The sequence below is a fragment of the Bombus affinis genome, chromosome 14 (genome assembly GCF_024516045.1).
Source record: "Bombus affinis isolate iyBomAffi1 chromosome 14, iyBomAffi1.2, whole genome shotgun sequence".
Lineage (NCBI taxonomy): Eukaryota > Metazoa > Arthropoda > Insecta > Hymenoptera > Apidae > Bombus > Bombus affinis.
In genome coordinates this window covers 6,962,421-6,975,756 of record NC_066357.1, presented here as the reverse complement: position 1 = coordinate 6,975,756, position 13,336 = coordinate 6,962,421, and the positions used below count along the sequence as shown (strand labels likewise).

Below are 13,336 nucleotides of genomic sequence, written 5' to 3'. Positions count from 1 at the left end.
GGAACAGACAGGAGGAGACGGTGTACGAATAAGCGAGACAAGGTTAGAGGCAAGATGAAAAGTAGGAGAAGGAAGGAAGAAGCACGCGAGGAGACAAGTCGAAGCGGGAGGATCACGAGTGGAAGAAGAACGGACGAAGAGGAGAGAGATGAAGGCTGGCGTGCTGTCGCGATGAAGAGGGGCGGCGGTGAGGCGGGAACAAGGGCGGGGGAAAGGAATGAATGGAAATCGCGGAGAGACACGCGGGAGAGACGGATGATTCGAAAGGAGCGGAGGAGACGAAGACGGTGCGCGTTGCCGTGTGCGTTTTAAAGAGAGGAGTAAAAAAAGAAACGTCTCGGACGAGGAGAGGAGGCGACGGACGAGGATCAGGGCGTCTCGAGGAAGAAGGAAAGGAGGGGAGGCCCGCGTATAGGTGAGGAGCGTGTACAGTATCGGGAGTATGCACGGGGTGATGTTGACGACACGTGACGCCAGCGAATCTCGTCTCGCCGGTCGCGAGGATCGCCGCCGCCGTCACCGCCACCGCCACCGTCACTGCCACCCGCAGCAACACCACCAGGAGCACCAGCAGCCGCGGCAGCAGCCTCCTCGCGCGCTCTCTCCGCGCGCGCGAGCGCTCTCTCGAGGCGACCGACCACTTCCCGCGCGAGCCGCTCTTTATTAGTCTACCGCGGACCATCGCGAACCCCTTTGGCTGCTTCGCCGGCTCCAGCCAGCATCCACGAACTGTTCCTCGACGTTATACGAGTTCCTAAAGTTGTCGAGAGGAACGTCGCTGGTGGACCCCTTCATCGAGGGGAAAAAGAAAAGAAACGAACTCTCTCGGGGAGAGTCCGCCGGTGATCCAGACCGGAAAACGCTCGGTGAGCGACAGAGACGGGCGGGCGGCGGCAGGCTGGTCGTACGGGAGGAAGGGAGAGCCGACTCGGTGTGGAAGAAGAGGAGGAGAAGAGGACGGACAGAGCGAGAAAGAGCAGGATCCACCAGTGATACGATACCGGGCAGCACGCGCGCCGGTACGTCGGTTTATCGGGCGCGAACTACGAGCGAACCTTCGACTTCCGACCGAAGCGCGGAATTGAGAACGCTCCAGTGTCAAAGTCGTCCTGTTACTCCATCGAGGCAATAGTTTCTATTGGATTTCTACGAAGACGTCGACGGATCGATTACGACACTGGTGGGTCGACCGGATTCACCGTAATACGTTGAACACTTACGAAGTTTGCGAGTTTCGGATAAAGTTTTGGGCAACCAGCAACTCTGTCGCGGAAAGATTTCTCCGACGCTTTCTTCTCCTTCCGATTAACAGGGAGAAATTTGATCCACCAGTGCCGCGCTTTCTACCTGTCGTTGGAGTGGCCAAAGGAACAAAAAAAGAAAAAAGTATTTTTCGACGATTCCGTTGGAACACCGCCCGCGTGAAAATCTCTCTTTATCCGTTGTCCCCGAGAGTGGAAACGCAAACATCTCGAGCGGTGGCTGTCCGCTGGCCTGTCCAAACGCTTCCGCGAGTGTCCTGTTCGTCGAACGAGGAACTGATCGATCGCGACAGTGATTTCGTTGACGTTTCTCTAACAGCGACTTCCTGCGGCCGGTTGTCGCGTCGAATCGCTCCGTTGATCGTCCGTCGCGCGCACAGAGACCGACCGGACGCGACGGTGACGCTCGCGTCGTCGGTGACGTCGTGACATGTGCGATAGCCTGGCCTCCTCTTCGTTACCACGCTCGTGCTCTTTATCGCGGCTATCGTCCTCGTCCTCGTCGTGGTCATCGTCGACGAGAATAAAGGAGTACAGGGTGCCGTCGGTGGTTGGCGAGCAGCGGATAGAAGGCAAGAGGAGCGAGAGCACGTGGACGACTGGCACCGCGACGAGGGCCGGCGGCGCGACAGGTTGAAAAGATGCTGGCACTGGCGATGCGCCGCGAACACACGACCGGGCGCAGCAATTACGAGCCCGCGAATCCGCTCGCGGGTTTCGACCACTTGCAGCATAACAGCGGCAATCCGTTCGCGGTGGTGCCCTCGTCGGAGGGCCGGCTACGCGAAACCGGCCCGGAGCCCGACGGCGAGTTGCAAGAATTCGTAGACATCGCTCAGGTACAGCAGCTCCTGCAGCAGCAGCAGCAACAGCAACAACAACAACATCAACAGCAACAACAGCAACAGCAACAGCAGCAACATCACCACCACCATCATCAGCAACAGGTGGCGGCCGCTGCGGCTGCGTCCTGTATCTGGGGAGCGGTTTATCCTCCGCCACCTCCTGCACTCGGATACCATCATCACCACCATCACCATCACCACCCACCGCCACCACCTTCAGGTAACGTTATCAATCGGTTTGACACCTTAGTAAGTCGAGGCCTTTTAGGATTCATTTCACGTAGACGATTCCAGGAGGTGTCTCCTCGAAGATAGAAATAGCGAGCAGATCACGGTGATTTGTCGCCGCTAAATCTAGAGTGCAGAGTCTAGAACCTCGAGCGTCGAGTGGTCCACGATACGGCTACGTGCTTCTTATCGGGAATTTCTTTATGGATCGAATACAACGCGAGGATGGATACGCTCAGCGTAGGCATAGCTGCGCCTGAAGACAGTTTTTCGTAGGATTGGATCGCCTCTTGGTGCGCGGCAACACGTTGCTACCGGTATTGGCGCCGATCTAAACACTCGGTGATAATCGATCTTTACGAGCGACACGTCGAAACCTGTATTTCAAGACCGGCTATTAAGTTTCTTGTCACCACTCGAATGTGGCTCGAGGGCCTTCGGGTGTATCGCGCCAACGTCGACGGTGTTGGCCGCGAAACGTCGAACCGCGGGCCCCGTTAAGATCCTGTCGCGATTAACTTCGCCTCTGTTCTGAAATATACCATGAATTCTCGTTGGCACCGCGGATTTTCTCGTTCGCCGGACCGATACTCGCAGACAGAATGTTTCCTTTCCATTGTCTTATCGTGGACCGGTAGACGAAGTGTAAGAGATATTCTCCTTTAATTTAACGACAGCCTGGAATCTTCCGTGTGATCATATCGATGACAACGTCGATGGATCCGAAGACTCCAGCATGGACTAATGGCTTTTACCTATTTCTCATCTGACTGTATTTTACGACGAGGTATCGAGAGCAAAAGTGGACTAATAAACCGAGTAATTCTCTATCGCCGACATAATATTCAGTGTAACTAATTTCGTTATGTTATGTGGACTTGATTTGGAAGAAACGAGTTCCTCCACTTTTATGTGATTAACCTGTTTTCAACGGGAATGATTTTGATGTAACAACTTCTGTATTTACGAATCTTTTATTCCTTAATATGTCCCATCGTTTCTGGTAAAATTAAATTATATTTATACTTGCGAAGGTCGTCTTTATTCGTTCTATAATTTCCGTTCTCTTCTATCAATGTTTAATTCTATAATCACAGAAATCTTTGATTCGGCAACTACTCGGTTGATAGATTTAATACATTTGTATAGATCGAGGCAAAGGAAACTCGTATTGAGAAAGATGTGACTTCAATTTTGCTCTCCGATGTCTCAAATAATCGCTTGCACCTTGTTCCGCTTCGCTTGTCAAATGCAAAACGCTCTGCTTTTTTTCGCGATCCTCGCTGGTGACGGGTATCTTCGATTGGCGTCTGAACAAACAACGAGAAAATGAACGATGTATCGGCGAATGAGAACGAGCGAACGCGAGCGAGAGATCAACGCGATGTTGCCGTCGGACCGCGACAACCGCTGGCCCGCCATCCATCGAGAAAGATTTCACTGACAACGAATAAAAGTCGTTTTTAATCATCGACGATCAACGACAATGTTGATCGTCATTTTATCGAATAGACTGGAACACAAGGGTGAATATTGAGATTATTGCTGAACGAACAGCACGCTGTTGGAGATAAGATTAACGATAACGTTGACCGGTGATTAATTACGCGATTAACCCTTCGGACGTAGCTGTCTATTGTTTGCGAAGTGTGAATATACGTGTTCTAATTTTACAAACGTCGACGACTGCATACCGTATGGGTACTATGAGAAATAAGCGCGTTTAATGTTGCCCGTTATATCTTTTTTATCGTCAAACGCGTATAGACTATGCTGTGAAAAGGACAGCAGATTAATACGGCTATGGTCGAGGTGGTTGGTTAAATAAAGAAGTGGAACTGTAAAAGGAAAGTATCGATACTTGGTGCCCTGTGTACGACAACCTGATGAAGGATTTTCATTTATAAGCGAACGCGAAGGTCATTTGCGTGTCAAGATAAAAGAGAATAGATTCTAAGATGTAGAAACATGTTAAAGTTGAAGCAGGAAAAAGTGACATTTTCCTAGCTTTCTGTTCATTTCCTCGCTGGACATGTAAACTCGAACGTCTGATCGATCTGTTAATTACTTAGCTTGCAGTCGCGAAAATTATGCCATACAGCATTTACGATAACGTGTGATACACGAAATGTCCAATTTTTATCCTACTGATTTCCTAAATATCCTCAGTTGATCCCCATTGTTATCTATGTTATAGATGTGTAATTATTTTTAAGATTCGATGAACAATGAGTATAAATATAAAATTTAATACAAAAATCTGTATAAATCCTTAGAAATCGAAGGTTTCGTACACCTACAACCCAATAGAAACATCGATAGTCAAGATCAAACGACATAAACATGGAACAAGACCGCACCAAAATACGAGTGAAAATACGGTAAACGCGTTTTAGGATGTTCGTGAAGCGCACATTTCTGACATTAAACGGCACATACGTTAGAAACTTGAGAATGACAGCTCTAGGTAGGGTGACACGATATACCCGATCTATATGACTGGTGCTATAGATATACGCGTGCAGACATTAGGGGTTGATGCGAAAGATAGGAGAAAAGAGGTCAGACAGCGCGGTCCTCGATCTTCTGACGCGCTGTAATGTCATTAAGGATGCCGACCGTGACGATTAATGAAAGAGGCTCGATCGTCAGTGGCGTAAAAAAGCTAGCGAAACGAGCTCGGGCGTGAGCGTGTCGTTTAAAGACAATGGCGAGAAACGCTGACTGTGGCGAGAGGAAAGGAGACCTGCGAATCGTGATTTGCCTTTCAATTTAAAATTGAAATAAATCTTTCATGTACAGTACGGATGTTCGTTCATAAGTATCAGTTCAAGTTGAAAGCTTCGCGCTGTTTTTCTTCTCTAATTATCTTATCGCAAGTTTGAAAAGCATAGGGAAAATACAGCGTGTATAATTTTGCTCTTGGCCGAGAAGCAACTTTGAAATTTAGAATATCGTCGATCGATCTGTTTAAACAAGAATCTTCCTCTATTTGATCTTGAGATTAAATACAAGTTGACCCAGCTCCCTAAATATCTTCAAAGTATCGATTATCGTAGCCATTGATCTTTTCACGGAAGTTTCTTCTTCGTCGATTTATCATTTGTTTTTAAAAAATGTACAATCTTAAATCTAGGAGTTGCTTCCCTTTTCGATTGAACTAGAAGTTCAAGAAACCACGATGCTTGCGATGTTCACTTCCATTGTAATTCATTTCCATCGTAGCGTGTGTCTTGTAACGTAAAATATGAAATATATTGTAGCAAAATTTGTTGGAATTTTCCAATAAATGCAACCAGTAGGTTTCCTAGTATTCGTGACCGGCGATGAATTTTCGTCTATTCATATTTTCCTTTGCTTTCGAAACTTTCCTCGTCGACTTTGATCGTTCGTGATTTACGCTTCTGGGACGATTTTAAAGGAGAATCGGAAGGAAAGGTAAGGGTGCGATCGGTGATGTCTTTTAGGAGCAATTTAGGACACTCGAGCGTAGTTTATGTGTAGTGGCTTCGGTAAACCGAAGGGTCGACGCCGTCGGCCTGAATTCGTACGAAAAGAAAGATTAGAAGTCCGAACGATCCCCCTCCGAGAGGAAACGATTAGAAGAACGGTGGACGGTTGTTGCTGGACCACGCCTAACCTTTCCCTCGTACATAAATAGAATTATTCGTTCCTACATGGAGTTTCTGATATGTGTAACACAAACGGGGATCTTCACTCGGAATCAATCCGAATCTTAAACTAGTCGAGCCTTAAAAATTCTTCCATAAGCTTGCCATCTTGATAGTATAATACGTACACTGGATCTCATAACTGCTCGTAAGTATAAAACCACCGAACAACTTTCGACTTTTATACGTTTATATATAAATCTTATTTTATTTATTAATTTTGATAAAAATCCAAGTATACCGCGCCTGAAATCGTATTTGAGAACAATTTATCATTCTTTTGCCCTCAAGAAAGCATCGAAAAGATCATCGGAAAGGAAGAGAAACAGTAGGAAAGTATTTTATACTTGTTTCTTTACAGACTATGGATATTTATACGCATTTATATTTTTAGTGAGATAATTTAAAAAATGGAATAAACATCTACACATAGGTGGAAAATTGTTTCGCGTACCAAATATTGTAACGAGTACACCATACTTTGGATATTTTCTATGTTTCTACGTATCACGTGCACTCTTTACGTTTTTGCATCTTCCAATTTCCCAAAAACGCGTAAAAATCAACAGTCCATTCGTAACTATAGAACCTGCGTAACAGTATATTTGACTATAGCAAGGAATTGAACTTTGAGCTCGAGATAAAGTGAAATTTGTGACAGTAGCTTTCGTAACTGCTCGGTTTTGCATATTTCTAATTATATCTTATCGTTGTTTCTAATTACATCTTGCACTTCGTGCTCGGGTAAGAAGCAACAATTTGTTTAACGCTAGGATTACCACACCAGACAAATTGTCTGGTTTTAGAATTTTATTTTAAAATTCCTACTTCGTGTTATATTTTTTCCACAATGATGTAATGACTTTCGCAACGATAACTAAAAGAGTAATATAATGAATTTCATTTTGTTTTTTATGTATTCAAACTGAAAGTAATTTTGTATCGAGGCTACTTATACCAACACCAGTCAAAATGACTACAGTCTGTTTATCGAACCGCAATTAACCAGATTCCTCGTTTTGTGCAACTTGCCACGCGTTTTTTAAATTTTTACCGCGTATCATTCGATACGACGATATCAGTTATCAGGAAAATTCCGGATCGATCGTTAGATCGCTAGAAATACCACGCCGATCAAAATGACTGGTTCTACAATTTTCTTTAAAATTTATTTAAAAATATTCCATTATTACGTATTGTTTAAAGACCAATTATTTTGACTGGTTTCGATAGAAATAGCTTCGTGTTAACTATCGGTAGTTCTAGTGTTAAATGATATTATAGTTGCGAGAAGCAAACTCGTATGTTTCATTCTTTCTAGTCGTTCATCTCGTCATCTAATTCTTGGAATTTAAAAAAGTTGTATTCAAGTTCGATGCGTTAACAGGTGGTTGGTTCGCGAAGGTTCGCCTCCCTCGATGCGTTTGAACCCTCGCTTAACCCCCTCGTTATGTAATCGGCGCATTGAGTGTGGCAGACCTTCCTGTCAAAACCAACCGACCTCGACATTTTCAGTTCGTTAAACTGTCACAGTTGTCTTCTTCGAGTTCCAATACTACTATCTACCTACACAGTTTCAGCTACTTCATTGAACTTTTTCGAATACAATACGTACAATATGTTCATAGAACGAGCCATCATATCCTTATTACGAGAATAAATTCCTCGAGTTTGAGAACGGTCGGTTCCATAGTGCCATTCACAATTTCCCAGCGAGTTCGCAGGTAGCCAATGGGAGACGAGATTTTTTTCTCATTCAGAATCAGTGACGGGACGAGACGTGCGGGCAGCAGCTTTCATAGATCATTGTTTAAAGTGTCGTGGCTTTGTATGGTAACGCGAAGTAAATCGTACGTACACTCCTGACATTTCGTTATTATTGTACGGCCCATAAGACAGGAAATCGTACATCATGCACGAACCTACGGTGGGCGGGTAAAAGGGAACGAGTCACCTTCTTCTCTCGGCTCATTGGCGTTCCCCGCGATGTTAAGTGTTTATACGCCCTCCGTCTTTCCCTCTTTCCCTCGTCTGGAAACTGTAAATTCTTCGCGAGCCAACATTTTTCACCGGTTCCTTCGTTCTCATTGAAAACGTTCGATTTTCGTGCTACAATGTACCAACGTACGATCGATGCACACGCAGCAAAGCTACGAATATGAACAGATTTGCGTAATCTGCTGTGAATTTTGTAGAATATATTTTTCTGTCTTTTTGTATCTTCGCAAAACCATACGAACGTACAGTGGTTCGCGAATATATTCGAACGCTTGTTGGCATCTTTTTTCGATACGTTTGAAATTTTGAAATTCTATTACATATATCGGAAAAGTTTGAAACAAATCTGAAAATGTACATAGAAGTGGCGACATATTTAGCGCAAGTATATTTTTCGCGGAGATCGCAAAACCGTTTAAACGATCAATCATCCATCGTCAAGTTTCGTTATTATTATCCGTTTAACCGATATAATCATGAAAGTCGTGTAACGAAACTTGAAAATGTTTTACACGACACGTACAATATATAAACGTGAAAGCTTTCTATGGTAAATATCCGGATGCTTTTCCTGAGCCAATGTAATCGCGTTTCTGTCTAAAAAAAAAGTAAATATCGTCAAAAATATTCGTATGATTTTAGTAACTGCAAGAGTAGAAAATCAGGCTACAGTCATTTTGACTGGTTGCTGGAATCGACGTCTCGAATCTCGTCGCACATGAAAGGGAAACATGTAGTGGAGAGCATGGAAATCGCGAAGCGTTACGTAAAAGCCGCTAGCCAGAGAGAACTAGGCTCCCGGGAAATTTGGCAGACACGACGAGTCTCGGGCCAAGATCGACGAACTTACTCGAACGTGTTAACGCCATCCGGTCTGATAAAAACGAGTCGGCCGGTCTGGTACGATCGTTCATCGATCTGTTTCCACTTGACAACGAAAAAAATCTAGAGTATGCTTCTTGAGAGTTCATTGTCGTTCGTGGATATGGGTCACAGACGGAAAGTGGAATGCAGCTTGACAGACGGTTCGCTATTTCACGTACAGCGACGACTAGATGAGGGAAATGGGCTGTGGGAGGCGAGATGTCATTGTTTCGAGAGACTAGGGACGATCATTTCAATTGATTAACACGTTCGCTGCCACTAAAATACAGCTATTTCTCTCCAGAGGTTGCTCATCCCCTCCTTATCAGAAATTGTTTTCGGTTTAATTTTAATTCAGATCTACCACGTTCCTCGAATTTTTGCATTTCAATCTCGTTTTAAATAATATTTTCAAAGAAAATGTTCAACGCATACCGGTAACAACTCATTTTCACCTTTCACTCAAACTTGAGATATCTTTTAACGTTAGAAAAGTACAATTGAGCGGAGAACGATGGAGAGAAGGGAACAGGGTTAAACCTTTCTCGACTCTACGCGACGCTAGACAAGAAGCTGAACCAGTTGATTTAGTGAAATTTTGCGTACCGCGTGCAAACCTGGTGACACAATTACGTAACAGAGAAAATTCCATCTGAAGAGTTTCGAAAATTTCCAACATTCCGCGAAACTGTAATACCTACGATGACGTTGATTGTTCGATGCGAAGTGCGTTTGATGTACACGTCAAGAATTATTGAGATTGGTTTGATAAGAAAGTTGACACGTGCAACGACGTCATCGATGACGACAGCCATTGGCCCGTTATCTGTAATCTAACTTGCGTATGAGTCGTTCTAATTTTTTTATCGGCTAATAAAATTGTTCGATCGATTTCGCACGCTTATGTTAACCGACGTGAGTCATCGTGAGAGATTTCGAGCCAAAAGCCTTTTTGCACGTTCCAGTTGGAGATGGTTCTCCTTTTCCTCGCGCGATTTCCGTCGCGCAATTTTGTTTTTAGTACTCAAAATGTGCCAAACACGCGGTTAAGGAAGTAAGCACCGATTCCAAAACGTTTCATCGTATAATATGTACACGTAATAACTCGAAACATACACGGCTCGCGGCTTGAGATTATAAACACCCATTCGTCATACTTGGCCGGCGATCCAACGATGAGCCAGTCGGTTGCCGTTGCCAAAACCACTGTGGTCGTCATCGATGATGCATACGTCACAAAGTTGGATCGCGCATTGCTCGTACGTCGTCGAACAATCTGAATCAGTGAACTGAAATAAACGTCGATTCTTTTTCCGTTTAATCATAATTTCTCGCACTGTTGGAACTATTTCTGCGAATAATAACGGATGCCTTTCGGATGAGATTATGCTCTGCGTAGTAACTACGGTGAAAATTTCACTAGTTTGACCCGTGATATTTTAGTGTTGCAGCTTTCGTGCTGAAAATGCAAATTTCGCTCTGGTGAAAGAATTTTGTCCGGCGCATGTTCCACGTATCCTACGTTAAACTAGTACCATTTCGGTACATGATCAAATACGCGTGCTGTATTGGATTGTGACATATGAAATTTCTAATTTTTAAAAAACGATGTCTCACTGAACTTTGAGAAGGCCGTTTCCAAAAACCGTCACTTTTAATCTTGTAGGATTGAAAATTGTGTAAATTTCATAACAGTCGCAGATCCTTATTATATCCTTAGTATTTTAAAAACATTTCTGTGATCCATAGAAGATCAATATCGACGGAAAACGAATTAAAATGTTTATATATTGTGTAATAGTGATTTCAAGAAAGAAAATGTTATATCATAATCGGATATAAGGCTTTGATCTATTTCTTAGACAACACACGTAAACAATACTCTATGCGACAATCTGAGCATTTAAAAGCTATTAACAAATAATTTCCTACCTTAAACTTTCTTCTTCGAACCAATTTCCTGGAAAATTTTCTTTCCCTAGCTACATCGCTCTTTTCGCAAATACAATATGTAAAGTGATGAAATACAACACAAAAAACTCCAAAATTTGAAACGATATATGAAATAACTTCTACAAAATAATAATAATAATAATAATGCTGTTTAAAGAAAGAAATTAAAAAATTTGATATTATTTAATAGAATAACGTTTAACTCGCTACGTAGAATTGAATAATTAATTACGATATTTGAACGAGCGAACAAACGAAAGAAAAGATCATTGAATCGTAAGAACTGCGAAGGCAGTAAAAGCTCGTGAGAGGAGTGCGAGACCATAAACGCGATTCGTCATCCCCTAACGCATCACGTAGACCGTGAACATGGACTACCGTTTCTCAACCCTTAATTAAATTTTATCTCGCTAACGCAATAAACAACAATAAACAACAAATGACGATTGAATCTTATCTTATTCGTACAATAAGAATAAAAAGGAGCAGCGTTAATAATCTCAATTGAAACGACGAAACACGATTCTCCGCGCATAAACTCCGGGAGAAGGTTGTTCAGTGGTAAACGCGATTCGTCACTCTCGTCTACCGTCGAAGTCGTCGCTCGTCGCTCGTTACCGGATGTCTTAATAAACAATGCTAACGATTTCCCGCTGAATTACACGCCGTTGTCCGGTTGTCAGGAACGTTGCGCGAATTTGCGCCAATTTAATGCGAAGATCTTCAAATTTTTGTAAAAATGTTGCCAACTTTCGCAACTAATTCTGAAAGGTCAATAGTCGTTTGGCAATTACTTTTCGCTATAGTACAATTTTGACCACAGAAATTTATTGCGAAACGTGTGAATCATTAAGTTTCTCTTCATAGTCTTACGATCTCATTTTCGACGATTCTCAAAGGTATCATAGCGTTTTTGGTAATCGGTAGAGTTGTCCCACACTTTCGCGCATTTATCGGAAATTTAATGTTACAATTAGAAAATTACAATTTTCGTTACAACGTTTACTGTGTCAAGGCTCTAAGTCAATGTCCTCAGGCAAAACAATAACACGAGTCGCTCTCGACTCGCGTCGTCTTTTGACTCCTGTGCCGCTGCAACTGATTATTCGTATTCATGAAAATACATCCAAAGTCTACTAATTGGTAGATAAGTTAAATGGCGAAATATATTAACAGTATCTGTCTATATAATATTTTTCCAAATTGTCGTCTCAATATCCAGTTATATCTCCATCTCCAGTTGCAAGAATTTAGCAGACAATGTTGTCGTATCCCAGGGGAAACCGAGGTAAAATCGATATTTAAAAGATTATATTCGGAATGAAAGATCATATCCTCGCTATTCGTAAATTATTAGCAACAGGCTAATTGTACACCGTATCGAACGAGATTAACCAGACGATAAAAATTTCATTAATTATTAAACACGGTTGTAACAATGAAAATCGCGAGACATGTCAGAATCGACGACCGAACACGCGTGCTGGCCACCGTACTAATTAATAATTAAGCCGTGCGCTGAGTCGTCGTGCCCTGTTGTTCGTCGAAAACGTTTCGTGCGACGTACTTGTGAAAAGCTCGCGAGTAAAAGTGAGTAACGTCTGCCGGGAGTTGTCGTTCGTGGAAATTGGTTTACCTGCGATGGAACTGGGAATAACGCGAGCCCCTTTGAATACCCACGGGTCATTACGTTACATGCGCAAACGACTCGAGTTTTACGGTTCATCGTCGGAACGACGCGCGTTGCGACGTTTGACGTTGAAGTTGACGCGACCATATCTTATGCAACGTTCATATTCGTCACGTTCGCCACGGCGTTCACATTCGTCAATTTCGTTTCTGACAACGAAATATTGACGAGCATCGAGAAAAGAACAGGATTGTATCGATCGACGAAAGACAATATTTTAGATCCGACGAGGATGATGAACTGTATTCCATCGATCATCTTCGCTTCTTCTAGAAATCAATTTGATCACTCGGATACGCGTTCCGGTCTTTTAGAAGTGAAACTGGTGAGAGATAATATCTAATGATCTTGTATTGGGTCGTTTGGACAATTTATAGCGAGTATTAAGAGAGTATCAAGTAGAATCAGACTTTTAGTTTTTCTCCGAATGATTTTTTCAGGCTTCTGAAGCGTTTCATTTCTTGCCTATGTCTTTCGGGAAAGTTTCATAAAGATACGATAATAGCGAGCAATAAACAATAACGAGAATAATAAGAATAATTCTAACGAGTAAGTGTTCATAGAAAACTGTAACTGTCAATTCATGTACGTAATATACGAGTATGGAGAACGATTGAACGTGTAGGTGTATCTATTGATGAGACGAGTTGATACTTGGTGTAGTCAAATATATTAAAAACTGTTTGTAGTATAGAGTTGGTCGTCGTTCGCTAAGTGTTGCTCGTTATGCGTATACACGGTAATGAGTACGTTCGCTCGATGATAATCGCTCTAAGATTGCTCGATACTCACTAATTAACTGATTACTGATTATAAGAAGGCTCG

The 13,336-nt window shown here is 42.9% G+C and overlaps 1 protein-coding gene across 2 annotated transcripts in view; it reads left to right on the top strand.

Annotated features, from left to right (window-relative positions):
- Positions 1-231: 231 nt before the first annotated feature.
- Positions 232-13,336, top strand: part of LOC126924370 (dendritic arbor reduction protein 1-like) — a 36,285-nt gene continuing 23,180 nt past the window's right edge. The window contains exon 1 of one of the 2 annotated variants that reach the window (XM_050738766.1): positions 232-2,327. In XM_050738766.1, the coding sequence (XP_050594723.1) occupies positions 1,904-2,327 (424 nt within the window). In that variant the 5' untranslated portion in view covers positions 232-1,903. The remainder of the gene's footprint in view (positions 2,328-13,336) is intronic. The other variant, XM_050738765.1, reaches the window with a different exon arrangement.